Below are 15,154 nucleotides of genomic sequence, written 5' to 3'. Positions count from 1 at the left end.
TCCCTTGGGCGGCGCGCGCGGCCCCTTTAAGAGAGGGGGAGCGCGCGCGCGCCCTAAGCACAGTGACCGGGGGAGAGCGCTCGCTGCAAGCAGAGCGGGAGGAAGCCGCCGGGCACGGAGCAGAGAGGTGAGGGGAACAGCGTCCCTGCCTAGCAGGAGGCAGGGACGCCGACGCTACATATTCCACAGCAGTGTAAAAATGCTACGTGGAAATTAGATCTAATGAGTGAGCGGTATGATCAGTTTATTGTCATGTATGTGCGATCAGCATAACACAATGTGTGCTGTGTGCTATTATCCAGCAACTATGTGGTTTGCAGTGACACATGTAATTGCTATTTACAGGTCTAATGTGTAATAAAAAAAACAACTCCATTCACAATAGTCTAAATTATTGAAAAAAGGACAGGAAGAATTCATGGAATCAGGTGGTTTACACCAATATCTGACCTTCACTCTATTGGTAACCTGGAAAGAAAATTCTACATGTTTAAGTCCTAGTTGTACAGTAGCGTGTAAGTTTGGGCACCCCTGGTCAAAATTACTGTTATTGTGAACACTTAAGCAAGTTGAAGATGAAATGATCTCTAAAAGGCCTAAAGTTAAAAATGACACATTTACTTTGTATTTTAGGAAAAAAAAAATATTTTCATCTCTAACATTTTAGAAATGACAAAAAGGAAAATGGGCCGATGCAAAAGTTTAGGTCCCCTGCATGGTTACTACCTATTAACACCCCCTTTTGAAAGTATCACAGCTTGTTAACACTTTTTGTAGCCGGCCAAGAGTTTTTCAATTCTTGTTTGAGGGATTTTCATCCATTCTTCCTTGGAAAATTCTTCCAGTTCTGTGAGATTCCTGGGTCGTCTTGCATGTACTGCTATTTTGAGGTCTAGCCACAGATTTTCAATTATGTTCAGATCAGGGGACTGTGAGGGCCATTGTAAAACCTTCAACTTGCGCCTTTTGAGGTGGTCTATTGTGGATTTTGACTTGTGTTTAGGATCATTATCCATTTGTAGAAGCCATCCTCTTTTACATGCCACTGTAACTATTCAACCTTCTGATATATGTTTCTTGGATCACAACTGTGAGCAAAGCAAACAGAATTTATTTTATTGAAAAATATGTAAACCAGGGCTGGCAATCTATCTGGCAGAGGAAAGCAACAGTCAGGCACTACTTCACTGGAGAAACTAATGGAAACAAATAAAAAGAACATTTTGTTGTAGTCCCATACTAACTATTCTGATTTGGCCATCTTCACTAGAGCGAATGAAACATCTTTTTGAGAAACCCAAAATCTAGAGTTACTTGTAGTGATATGGAATATTAACGTAGAGATTTGTCAAATAGCTTTAAGGCAACCTATAAATATACAAACACCTATAGAAGAGATAGGCAGTGGCTGCCATGTCTGATGCAGGACTATAATACTAAACTAAAGAAACAATTCAGACAACAAAAATATGCACAAATTGATTTTCTCTTTATTAATTAATAATAATAGTGCAAACATTACAGAAAATAGGGACAATTACACAAAGGAAGCCACCAAAAAGTTGCATAGATTAAATAGTGCATGTACATAATATTAAATTACATTGAATACTTCTCCTGACCACCAGGTATTATATTATGTGCTGTAGCAGAGCCAGGAAGGACAGGGTTAAGTCCTAGCCCTGCAGGATTTGATAATATGCACCTGCCTAGCTTTTTACTACAACCAGGGCCTGTGTCATTCTGCTCGATGAAGTAGAGTCGACTGTGCTGCTGGTGATTTACCAGACAAAATGTGAGATGTAGCTGGAAGACAGACAAGCCAAAGTCTCTCTCTGCATCGAGACTGCATGGGTCAGCTTGGAGAGCTGAGCAGTCTGTGTGTTGGAGCTGCAGAAAATGTGTGGAAGCTGCTGCCTGTTCAGTGTGCACTTTGCATAGAGTTGAATACTTCTGTTTGGCGCTTGAAGCTGCTGCAGCTTAGGCTGAAAGGGATACAGAGACTGGTTAGAGTGTGCCCCTTTTGTGTATGAAGTTTGATCTGAGAGAAAGGAATGTAATCTGTTCGGGTGAGCCCACTCTGACATATGTGCCCTGTTAAATGAACTGTTTATTTGTTGTGATACATTTGTGTCCAGAAGAGGCTGTTTGTGGCTTTTAATTCCTTTGAGTTTTGGGAAAGCAATAAAACTGCACCTGTTTCGACCAAACCGCATTGTCTGTGTGAACGCTACCTAATGCCTACCTGGAGGAGTGAATCCTACAGTGCATACATCACTACTACAGTAGGTGTCTATGAAACCTACTGGTGTAAAACTTAAAAATATAAATAACCGGCCTAGTTCTCTATAACATAAGTAGTGTACCCATTTTATCACAACTAAACAGTATATACAACTCACCTATTATTCAATATAGTCAAGGTAATGTCAAGGATATTCCTTGTGATCAGGTGCAGACAGAGACAGAAGAAGGCCCCTGTGCAAGAACAGTACATGGGCCATTTGCAGACCAATAGTTGATCATAATGTACTGCTTTTCAGATGGAATTGGGCCCACCTAACCTCGTGGGACCAGGGTGGACAGGTTGCACCAATGGTATGTCTGCCCTTGCCTGTGATAAAGAAAGGCGGAATGTGTATTGGGGTGTTCCATCACCATAGCGTCTGTATGGATACTCTTACTCTTATGTTGTACTTCTGATTATTTTGCTACCATTAGGCCATGGCCCCACTATCAGTATTTGGTCAGTATTCGGTCAGTATTTTTTCTCAGGAGTCGGAGCCAAAACCAGGTGAGGAACAATAAGAGAAAAGGTATAATAGAAACAAGTCACCAATTCTGCATTTATCACCCACTCCTGGTTTTGGCTTCCACTCCTGAGAAAAAATACTGACCGAATACTGATAGTGGGGCCGTGGCCTTAACCTGACTATCTTGAGTGTTAGATTACTTGTGTATACTGTTTAGTAGCTGATTAGTAGGGGTTCATTACTTACGTCATAGAGCATTAGGCTATGTGCCCACGATGCAGAAATGCTCCGGCTTTTTCCTGAGCGTTTCTGCATATCCCTGGCAGAAAAAATGCATGCGGATTGTACATGCGTTTTTCCTGCCAGGGACAAGCGGATGTGAAGCGTTCTTCACTTGCATTTCCGCATGCGGGTTGACAAACGCTTTCCAAGCGATTTTAGCATCACTTGGAAAGTGCTTGACAATTTGGTCACACTATATACAGTTAGGTCCATATATATTTGGACAGAGACAGCATTTTTCTAATTTTGGTTCTAGACATTACCACAATGAATTTTAAACAAAAAAATTCAGATGCAGTTGAAGTTCAGACTTTCAGCTTTCATTTGAGGGTATCCACATTAAAATTGAATGAATGGTTTAGGAGTTTCAGCTCCTTAACATGTGCCACCCTGTTTTTAAAGGGACCAAAAGTAATTGGACAGATTAAATAATTGTAAATAAAATGTTCATTTCTAGTACTTGGTTGTAAACCCTTTGTTGGCAATGACTGCCTGAAGTCTTGAACTCATGGACATCACCAGACGCTGTGTTTCCTCCTTTTTGATGCTCTGCCAGGCCTTCACTGCGGTGGTTTTCAGTTGCTGTTTGTTTGTGGGCCTTTCTGTCTGAAGTTTAGTCTTTAACAAGTGAAATGCATGCTCAATTGGGTTGAGATCAGGTGGAATATTCTAAAGCAAAGAATATTCCACTTCTTTGCTTTAATAAACTCCTGGGTTGCTTTGGCTTTATGTTTTGGGTCATTGTCCATCTGTAGTATGAAACAACGACCAATCAGTTTGGCTGCATTTGGCTGGATCTGAGCACACAATATGGCTCTGAATACATCAGAATTCATTCGGCTGCTTCTGTCCTGTGTCACATCATCAATAAACACTAGTGACCCAGTGCCACTGGCAGCCATGCATGCCCAAGTCATCACACTGCCTCCGCCGTGTTTTACAGATGATGTGGTATGCTTTGGATCATGAGCTGTACCACGCCTTCGCCATACTTTTCTCTTTCCATCATTCTGGTAGAGGTTGATCTTGGTTTCATCTGTCCAAAGAATGTTCTTCCAGAACTGTGCTGGCTTTTTTAGATGTTTTTTTAGCAAAGTCCAGTCTAGCCTTTTTATTCTTGATGCTTATGAGTGGCTTGCACCATGCAGTGAACCCTCTGTATTTACTTTCATGCAGTCTTCTCTTTATGGTAGATTTGGATATTGATACGCCTACCTCCTGGAGAGTGTTGTTCACTTGGTTGGCTGTTGAGAAGGGGTTTCTCTTCACCATGGAGATTATTCGGCAATTATCCACCATTGTTGTCTTCCGTGGGCGCCCAGTTCTTTTTGCATTGATGAGTTCACCAGTGCTTTCTTTCTTTCTCAGGATGTACCAAACTGTAGATTTTGCCACTACTAATATTGTAGCAATTTCCCGGATGGTTTTTTTCTGTTTTTGCAGCTTAAGGATGGCTTGTTTCACCTGCATGGAGAGCTCCTTTGACCGCATGTTTACTTCACAGCAAACCCTTCCAAATGCAAGCACCACACCTCAAATCAACTCCAGGCCTTTTATCTGCTTAATTGAGAATGACATAACGAAGGGATTGCCCACACCTGTCCATGAAATAGCCTTGGAGTCAATTGTCCAATTACTTTTGGTCCCTTTAAAAACAGGGTGGCACATGTAAAGGAGCTGAAACTCCTAAACCCTTCATCCAATTTTAATGTGGATACCCTCAAATGAAAGCTGAAAGTCTGAACTTCAACTGCATCTGAATTGTTTTGTTTAAAATTCATTATGGTAATGTCTAGAACCAAAACTAGAAAAATGTTGTCTCTGTCCAAATATATATGGACCTAACTGTAAATCCATGCAAACGGCATGGATTTATATAGTCTGACCAAAAGAATGGTAAAAAATAAATATTATACTTACCTTCTGATGGCCCCCGGTGTCTTTATCCAATCCGTCCTGGCTTGCCGGCGGCTCGCGGTAGATTAAAAGGACCTGTCATGACGTCATGTGATGGGTCATGCAACCAACGACGTCAGCGGTCGCGTGACCCGTCACATGACTAAATGACGTCATGGCAGGTCCTTTTTAGACCATCACGAGCTGCCGGCAAGCCAGGACGCATCGCTATGGACACCGGGGGCCATCAGAAGGTAAGTATAATGTATATATTTTATTTTATTCTTTTTTTTACAGGTACTATGGTACCCGGGTCCGGAGGAGAGTCTCCTCTTCTCCAAACCCGGGTACCATCCGCACATTGAGCCGCATGATATATCCGCATTTGCAGATGCAGTGATGCGGATGTCATGCGTTCCAATGCAAGTCAATGGCGGCGAAAACGCTGCGATTCCGCAAAATAATTGGTAGTGCTGCGGATTTTTCCACAATGATAATCCGCAGTGGAAATTTCCGCAGCATGTGCACAGCACATGCAGATTATCATTGGGGAGCATGGCAGACCTTCTACCATGCGGTTTTTAAGCGTTTCTGCGGCGGAATTGCCACTGCGGAAACACTTAAAAATAGCATAGTGGGCACACAGCCTTAGGCCAGTTTTATGTGTAAGTTTTACCCCCCTAGTTTTCATTGTCACCTACCCTAGTGCAGATGTATGCACATAATATATTACCTGGTGGTCAGGAGTAATTTTCTATGCAACCCTCTGGTGGTTTCCTTTGTGTAATTGTCCCAATTTTATGTAATGCTTTTTACTATTATTATTCATTAATAATGATAAGATCACTTTGTAATTACATTTGTCCTCCAAATTCTTTTTTGGTTTTGCACAATTGCCTCAAGGCATGAAGATTTTTTTTCACCTTACTGACAATTTGTCTATTGTAATCAAGGTTAAGTTTTTCCCTTTCTCTGGATCAACTGTGATATGTAACCAGCCACAAGACGAACTGATGTAATATTGTAGCCGCATCATGTACCCTAGTGGCCGGAATTGTGTGGACAGAATGAGGCACAAATAACAAAGCAAATTACTTTACGCTTCAAATAAGTGTCTATAGGAATCTTTTCTTATAGAACTCAAACTTACCTTTGGATATAGCAAAGTATAATAAATTAATACTTCTCTTGCTGTTGCTTATTCTTTAGGCTGTGTAGGACACTGTGACTCCGTCTGTATCTCTATAGTCAATGGCTCTGTCTAAATCCTGTTTTGCGGGGGTTCAGACGTAAGCCTAATCGGAGCCATTGAACGCGCTGGCAAACGCTATGTGACCCCAGCCTTGATGTCAAGGTGATAATATTTATATTAAAGTTTTTTTGGGCAGTTCTAAGAACTGTACTCATATTTGGGGACTGACTGTTAAACCAAGCCAGAGGCTGGATTTTCTCTTTTGGTGCCCAAAGCTGTTTTTTAAGAGTTTGTCTACATCACCTCTTTGGACAATCATTCATTTGATTGCTCCTGCGCCCCTTTTTACAATATAATGCATAATCCCCATTTTCCTTCATATCCGTCATGACTACACATGCAGAACTGACTTCAGTCGGCCTGTGACCATCCTACATTGTAGCTGTACTGTGGTCTGTTCGTTCCTCTACCAACTTTCTCCTCTCATTTATACTTTTCATAAATATATACAATCATTTGTGGTTCGTGCTCTTGAATTTCTCATCTCACCATTTCCTTGGTGAAATACTTACAATCTTGATATCCCTTAGATCCTGACATTCTTGGACACAGCTTCCACTTGGTATACAAAAAAATAATAGCAGTGTTGTTTTTTTACCCATAAATTGCACCATCCTCCTATAAGTGCCCTAGGCAGATGCCTAATTCACATACCAATTGTCCTAACCTTGTGCACATAACCCCAATATAATAGCATTAACATGTTTTACACTGATGTGTGAAGAACACCATGTTTGCTACTGATTGCTAAGTCACAAATTTGCCATTGCATATGAACTGCTTGTATATATTTATCCATTTAGCGTGTTTGATCTCCATTCAATCAGTTGTTCCCATATGCATGCAGCCTTACGCCTGGACTTGTGAAAATAAGTCAACCCCATTCTTTTAAGTTCAACTTGTCATTACTGTATCTTTCAGTTCGACTGTATAAATTGTATAGATTGGCACCTTTTGTTCTGAAAACTCAACATTACATTGTAGAATCCTACACACATTGTCAGCCGAACCCGTCAATATCAGTGGGATTGGCCGACCCTTTAATGCGTATGGGGGACGCCTCCCTTATCTCCGATTTCTAACTGCTGATCCTTTGTTCTCGGCAACATAAGCCGAGGAGGAGTTTTGCCAAAGCTCTCTCATAGAGCAAGTGCACCTGTTTATGGAGGAGTTGGGAGAGAGAGGTGATGGCTAGTGATGAGCGAGCATGCTCATTACTCGAGATTTACGAGCATGCTCAGGTGTTTTCCGAGTATCTTCGGCCTGCTCGGGTGTCATGTTTGAGTCACTCCGTGTGCATGATTTGCAACTGACAGGTTTAATACATGTGAGGAATGCCTGTTTCTTAAGCATTCCTCACATGTATTAAAGCTGTGAAACAGTCACAAATCATGCACACGGAGTGACTCAAACATAACACCCGAGCACGCCAAAGATACTCGGAAAACACCTGAGCATGCTCGCTGAACGGGTTAACAAAACATGCTCGCTCATCACTAGTTATGGCCAAAAAAATCAACCGAGCCATCATTTGTCTGACACCTATTTATTGTTTACGGGGCCCTTTAGAACTTTTTCTCATCAGACGCAGCACAGAATTCATCTAGTAAAACCAATTTGATTAAAACCGGATGGTTAACCACAATTTTTTAAGTTTTATTTTGTGTTCTTATTATGATTTTATTTTATATTCATGGTAAGTTTTGTCGAAACCTTCTGCACCAAAGGCTACAATGCATTCATTTTATTGTACATTAAAATACATCTTAAGATTTATTTAGAGATGTTGATAATCTTCTCTGCATGAATTCCTTTAATTTGCTTTGAAATGAGCTCCGCTACAATTTTCTTTTCTCCAGCTTTCTTAGGGGCACATGTAATCTTGGAACGGAAGATTCGTCCTGGTCCAACATCCCTATGTATGAAGTGAGAAAACCAATATTGAAACGTACAAAAATAAGAATTTTAAAATTCATATAGAAATACCTCAAGGTCTTCCTACTGTCTCTATGTTTAGGGATTGTATTTAGTACCAGTGGCAAGATAACTATGAAGTGTGGGTCCTCCAGTGTCCATATCTATATACTCAGAAAGGACAATCACTCTTGGAACCTAAGGTCACGTGCACACATGGAAACCACCTGAAAAGCCTATCAGAAAACGCTCAAAAGAATGAACATATGTACTTCTATATAAAAACCCTTTGCTGTGCATATGTTTAGGCTTTTGAACATCTTTTTACAGCTTCAGGTTTCCCAAGACGGCAAGTAGTTAATAGAAGTGAACTGGCCATTCTTCTGGTGTTTTCCGCTTAGAAGACGCTCTATACTTTACAATACAAGTCAATGGCAAAGCTCAAAAGTCTACCACATTTCTTTTGGAATGTTTTGCCATCGTTTTTGCTTAATGGATTGAAAAAAACAACTGGAAAACAACAGTAAAAAAAACTTCACAGAAAAAAAATGAAAATCTCTCCAAAAAGGACTAGTGTCAGCCAAAACCATCGGAAAAATGCTCAGGAAATTACCAAAAAAATTAGCCAAAAATGCTTCATTAAAAAAAGGCAGAATTTCCTGATGCGATTTCTGCTTGAAAAACTTGTCAGGTTCCCCTGAGTTTAAATGACGTCATGTGCACATACTCCTAAAGTCTATGCACATACGGCATCTTTTACCATGATTTACCAGAAGATCATTTGCTCAACAATAGTTCAGCCTTTGACCTACTTCTACTGTATCTAATGTGTGTGGCCACCATTACTCACCCTTGGTCAAACTTCTCCAGTCTGAAGATGCCAAGTCCTTCCACGTGTAGCTCACACTTCTCTAAGGGAATACTTAGAGTGTTCTTAAAGGTAAAGGTACAGGTAAAATTTTCATTGATCTTTCCTGTTTCTGGCATCTGTAATCAAAGGATAAAACATACAGTGTCATTGGTCATAGGCATTCAATGCACCAAATGATTATTGCATCAGTATCAAAGTTAAAGTAATTTTTACTGCAACAGAAGAAAATCTAAGGCCATGATTACACAAAGTGTAAATGATGCATTTTTTCTACTGCTTTTTTTCCGCATTTTTTCTGCACCAAAGTATGCTATAACCATTCTCTCTGATTATTGTGAACTCAGGACCCCAGCGCTGTAATGACACCATGCTTCTAGCTTAGAACATATTTGTATATCACAAAACCAGCCCTAGTACTGTATGGCTTGAAATCTTCACAGAAACGTGCATGTGCTGGGCTGTGGTTAAGACAAATCAATAAAACTATTTTTCCTTTTTTAAGTTCGGCCCCATGCACATATAAACGACCTTATATTGTGCAGTATTTTACATTTGGTGTTTTACTTATGGACGAACTGATCACATAGTTTTCAATGGAATCGTTCTTCCCGATCTGGCGCATGAGTTGCTGCTCTGGACAGGTCCAGGAGCCAAATTACAATGTTTGATGCAACGTTTTTCAATATGGTTCCCGGCCATTTGTGAAAAAATGTTGGCTTCAGTTGTGATAAGTTGTGGCACCAAAAATTTGAACATGATGCAACTAATACATGTTAACCTGGCCTAAGGCTAAATTCACATGAGCATATTTTTGGTCCATCTATTGTCCTTGTGTTCCATAGACAGCACATGCACCAATGTTAGTCTATGTGCTGGAGCACATGGGCTATTTCCCACATGGCCCTCAAGTCCATATGGAAAAATCACAACATGTTCTAGTCTGAATATGGACCAGACTAGTGTATGTACAGTGGCTTGCGAAAGTATTCAATATTTTTTTAATCCGATTTATGTGTGATGCATTAGCAATAAATAGTCTAAGATGATGAAGTGAAGTGAGAAAAATATAGGCATAAATTAAATGTATGGGATTAAATAACTAAAAATTGTCATGTGTATATGTATTCACCCCTTTTGCTTTGAAGCCTCTAAAAAATTTTGTTGCAAGTAATCACCTTCATAAGTCACATACTTAGTGGAAGGAAGTCCACCTGTGTGCAATCTAAGTGTCACATGGTCTGTCAGTATATACACTTTACCTTTTTCTGAAAGTCCACAGAGGCTGCGATACCATTAAGCAAGAGGCACCACTAACCAAACAACTCCATGAAGACCAAGGAGATCTCCAAACAAGTCAGGGACAAGGTTGTTGAGAAGTACAAGTCAGGGTTGGGTTATAAAATAATAGCCCAATCTCTGATGATCCCCCTGAACACCATCAAACTACAGTATTATCATCAAATGGAAAGAACTTGGTACAACAAACCTGCCAAGAAAGGGCTGCCCACCAAAACTCTGAGCCCGGGCAAGGAGGGCACTAATCAGAGAGGAGCACAGAAACTAAAGGTAACCCTGAAGGAGCTGCTGAGTTCCCAAGCAGAGACTGGAGTATCTGTCCATAAGACCACAATAAGCTGTACACTCCATAGAGGTGGCCTTTATGGAAGAGTGGGCAGAAAAAATAATTTAATTACGCACAAAAATTATAAGGCTCGTTTTGAGTTTGCAAATGGACATGTTGGAGACTCCTCAAATGTATGGAGGAAGGTGCTGTGGTCAGATGAGACCAAAATGTAAATTTTTGGCCACCAAGGTAAACGCTATGTCTGGCACCAAACCAACACAGCTCATCACCCCAAGAACACCATCCCCACAGTGAAATATTGTGGGGACAGCATCAAGCTGTGGAGATGTTTTTCAGCAGCAGGGACAGGGAAAAAGGTCTAAGTCGAAGGGAAGATGGATGGTGCGAAATACAGAGATATTCTTGAGAAAAACCTGTTTCAGTCTGTCAGTGATTTGAGACTAGGATGGAGGTTCACCTTCCAACCAGACAATGACCCAAATCATACTGCTAAAGCAACACTCGAGTGGTTTAAGGGAAACGTGTAAATGTTTTGGAGTGGCCTAGTCAAAGCCCTTAATCCAATTGAGAATCTGTGGTCAGACTTGAAGATTGCTGTTCACCAGAGGAAACCATCTAACTTAAAGGAGCTGGAGCAGTTTTGCTTTGAGGAATGGGCAATAATCTCAGTGGCAAGATATGGAAAGCTCATAGAGACTTATCCAAAGCGACTTTCAGCTGTAATTGCAGCAAAAAGAGGCTCTAAAATGCACTGACTTTAGGGGGGTGAATAGTTATGCACACTGAAGTTTTCAGTTTTTTTGTTCTATTTGTTCTTTGCTTCACAATAAAAAGAAAACCAAATGTTCACAGTTGTAGGCATGTTCTTTCCATGAACTGATGCAAACCCTCAAAAAAATTGTGAAATTCCAGTTTGTGAGGTAGCAAAACATGAAAAAAACAAGGAGGTGAATACTTTCGCAAGCCACTGTAATGAATTGTGCATTGACTAAATGCATGATGCATAGCATATGCTACTAAAATAGTAGTAAACAAGAAAAAGTGACAATATACCAATCAATAGGAAGTACCAACCCAGCAGGTTCACTGCACCCCAATGTACATTTCGCTTGTGCTTCTTCCAAGGGGGAAAAACCTTACATCCTTGATTCGTATCCTTTGAAGAGCCACAAGCGAAACCAGCATTGGGGTGTAGAGAGCCTGCTGGGCTGAAACGTCATATTTATTGGTATATGCACTTGTCATGTTTCATATTATTTTTTCATATTACCCTGTTCCATATAAATTTGAGGGTAACAAAAAATGTTGGAATGCTCCATCAGGTGCGGATTGACGTATTTTTCTAAAAAATATTAGTTCCAGGGAAGAATATCTTCCTAATACGCTGTTGTACGTCAGGCCATAAAGCTCCTATAAGTCACGTTCAGTATTTGGTCAATATTTTACATCAGTATTTGTAAATCAAAACCAGGAGTGGGTGATAAATACAGAAGTGGTGACGTGTTTCTATTATACTTTTCCTCTGATTATTCCACTCCTGATTTTGGCTTATAAATGCTGATGTAAAATACTGATCAAATACTGAACATGGCCTAACATAGAGACTCTGTGCTGGCTCTGCTTGTTCATTTGCTCATAGGGCTTTAAAAAAGGGAATCTTGGGTATCCTGTGGGTACTGAGAACATTAGAAAGACTGGTAAAGGTTATACCAAATGTCAGCATTTGCCTGTTGATTGGATTTGACCACATATAATGGATTATAGTTGCAGATGATTAATACTTACCTCCACATTAATTGGTGGGTATAGAAATGGTATGACCAGGCACTCACTATTTCTTTCTTGCCCCTCTTTAGTTTCTGTTATCACATTGAGTCTGATCATGAGCTCATCATCTACTGCAGTCATACACTTCATGTATTGCTCAGCAGCAACATTCAGGGGGATTGTAGCAACTAGATTTGTGATGACAAGAAAAGCAAAATAGGAAGATTAATGCTCATAGAATATTATTGATACATCATTTATTATAAAGCAGGAACCGTAAGATCTCATGACATGTCGCAGTATATAATTTTAATCTCCATAAAATAACAATTCCAGAAACTTTGTATTGTGGTATTCCTCCGTTATTCCTCTTGGTAATGAAAAAGTTGACAACTAGGTACTATTCCTCTTCACAATGGCCAATGTCCACAAACACTTTAACACTGTACTCAGTGTCAAGTTGCTCAGGGACACACTCTATTGATGGGAGAAGAGTAACACCCAGGAGGAATAACAGAGAAACAGCACAATGCAGAATTCTAATATAAGATGCTTCAGATTTATGAGGAATACAAGGACTTGCTAATACAGATGTGTCAGTGGAGCTGGCATATACTCTTTAATATGTTTATAATATAATGTGCATACAAAAATATTCTACAGTACTTAAGACAAATATTTCCCACTTAAAATTAATCTGTCAGCAGGATTTGACCCCAAACAAAACTATTTATATGTGCATATAGTTCTTTCAAAGATAAGTCCAGCAATACCTTTACATGGTCAGTGCGGTCCGGTTACTGAGAGATCAGTGCTTTAACTGATATGGAGATAAGGCTGAAGATCTGAAGCCTCTGTCACACCAGCTCTATTTCCTGCTTTCAGTCACTTCCTCCTGCTTGACTGACTGCCTCTGTACTGTGTGACTTCAGGCAAAGGAGTCGTCAGTCAAGCATGAGTAGGCAGCTCTGGGAGGGGAAAAGAGCTGGAGTGACAGAGGCTTCAGATCTACAAATAGCTCTTAAGCCTCATTTGCATATAAATTCAAACGCTGATTTCTCAGTAACAGAGGAATGGTCTGGCCATATAAAGGTATTGCTTGACTTGTTTCTGTGCATATAAATAGTTTGGGGTGTGAAATCATACTGACAGATTCTCTTTAAAGAAGCACTCCCAATAAAATGTTAACCTCTAAACTTTTCTACATACTGTATGTGTGTATAGTATAGGTTCTTTAATATACATACCAATTGCCGTCTTCCCTGGTTTCCAGCGCCTCTTCTTTCCTCTTCTGACTCACATGACTTCAAAATTCGACTCACCGGATCCCACTGAGGTTTATGTGTGAATTGGAAGTCACTTTTACAATGTAAGTCTCTGGAAAAAGCAACTTCCGGTCCACACATAAACCCCAGTGTGATCTGGTGAGTTGTTATTGCAGTCATGTGAATGAGAGGAAGACGGAGCGGCACTGAAAACCAGTGAAGATGGCGATCGGTAAGTATATTAATGCACCTATCACTACACAACATACATATTTAGAAAGGTTTAGAGTATAAAAGCTTAGTTAGTTTGTTGGGAGAGCATCTTTAAGTAAGATAGCGTTAAAGGGTGTCCAGCATAAGGCGATCACTGCAGCAATCACCTGATGACTGTCTCCAGAACAGGCAGCCAAGAGACCGGCGAGGGACATCAGCCGCAGTACCGAGGAGCGGCAGTGGTGCAGCAAGTGTGTGGTTTTTCTTATTTACCACCACAATGGACCCATTTTAAAAAGTTTATTAGTAGGGACATAATACCATAATAAATGGGCCTTCAAAAGAACATTCTTTTATAGAAATTGTCACAAATAAAGAGACCTAATCTGATTTTTTTCTGCATTTTTAGTGCAATACTGTTCCACCTATGTGAATTCTACCAGTTTGGGAGTGAACCGGGGGGTTCTGGGTGAATAGAGGTTATGGTATGAAATAGGGGATTGTTTATGTTGAGGATAGTGATAGTAGATATAGCTGTTAGGAGTCAAGTTATTGAAGGTATTGCTTTAAATACCTTGTTTCTCCGCCACTTCCACGGTCTGTACGATGGATGCCAGTGAGGCTACAATTTTGCCTGTATAGGCCTGCAGCTGGCAGCCAGCAGTGACAGTCACTGTTTTTGATTGATCTGATTCATTTTCAATCAATATATTAAGGGACAAGGGATTCCCGGGAGGTAACTCCTTTTCTCCTGTGATCTGTATCCTGATGCCACGTGGAGGAGCTGCTGGAGGAGCTGCAAACACTAAGCAAGCGTCTGACTTCAGGTAAGAGCAGGCGTTTTGGAAAGTCTCCCTTTCTTCTGAAGAACCTGTAAAATAAAGATGAATTCATATGTTAAACGTCAGATTTCTACTGCCCATACTCCTTATGTTATAAGTTTTCACTTGCCTAATGAGCATTATCCCACAGACAATATTTATTATGTTCTTTTGGAATAGGAGATTAAATGTTCGACTGCTAGAGGGACCCAATATTGGGATCCTCAGGGTAGACTTATCCTGATCACGGCCACGGTAAGGAGTATGATTGATGTACAGGATGAGTGTGTATGGACATTACTGCTCAGTACATAGTTAAATCAGAGCTTCCACAGAATTGTGTGGAGCAAAGGCGCCTTATACAAACTAAGCGATGTCAATGATAGCGTGGCCGAGCTAGTTTCTATCTCTGCTGAATGAATCCAATTTTTGTAAAAATTAATTAGTAGTTACAGTAAAATTAGAAGTCCAAACTTTTGATATTTACTGTACATGCCTAATATAGTCAACGCAGCACTAAGGCTCGGTTTACATC

The 15,154-nt window shown here is 40.3% G+C and overlaps 1 protein-coding gene across 1 annotated transcript in view; it reads right to left on the bottom strand.

Annotated features, from left to right (window-relative positions):
- Positions 1 to 7,912: 7,912 nt before the first annotated feature.
- The window catches only part of TGM4 (transglutaminase 4), a 50,121-nt gene continuing 42,879 nt past the window's right edge, over positions 7,913 to 15,154 (bottom strand). The window contains exons 11-14 of the mRNA XM_073678157.1: positions 14,373 to 14,669; positions 12,339 to 12,508; positions 8,948 to 9,084; positions 7,913 to 8,098 (exon numbers count right to left, since the gene is read on the bottom strand). Coding sequence (XP_073534258.1) covers positions 7,957 to 8,098; positions 8,948 to 9,084; positions 12,339 to 12,508; positions 14,373 to 14,669 — 746 coding nt within the window. The 3' untranslated portion in view covers positions 7,913 to 7,956. The remainder of the gene's footprint in view (positions 8,099 to 8,947; positions 9,085 to 12,338; positions 12,509 to 14,372; positions 14,670 to 15,154) is intronic.

The sequence above is a fragment of the Phyllobates terribilis genome, unplaced genomic scaffold, assembly GCF_046119375.1.
Source record: "Phyllobates terribilis strain yellow unplaced genomic scaffold, ASM4611937v1 Scaffold_4__5_contigs__length_816908805, whole genome shotgun sequence".
Lineage (NCBI taxonomy): Eukaryota > Metazoa > Chordata > Amphibia > Anura > Dendrobatidae > Phyllobates > Phyllobates terribilis.
Note: the sequence above shows the minus strand (reverse complement) of the source record. Positions and strands in the feature narration are given on the sequence as shown.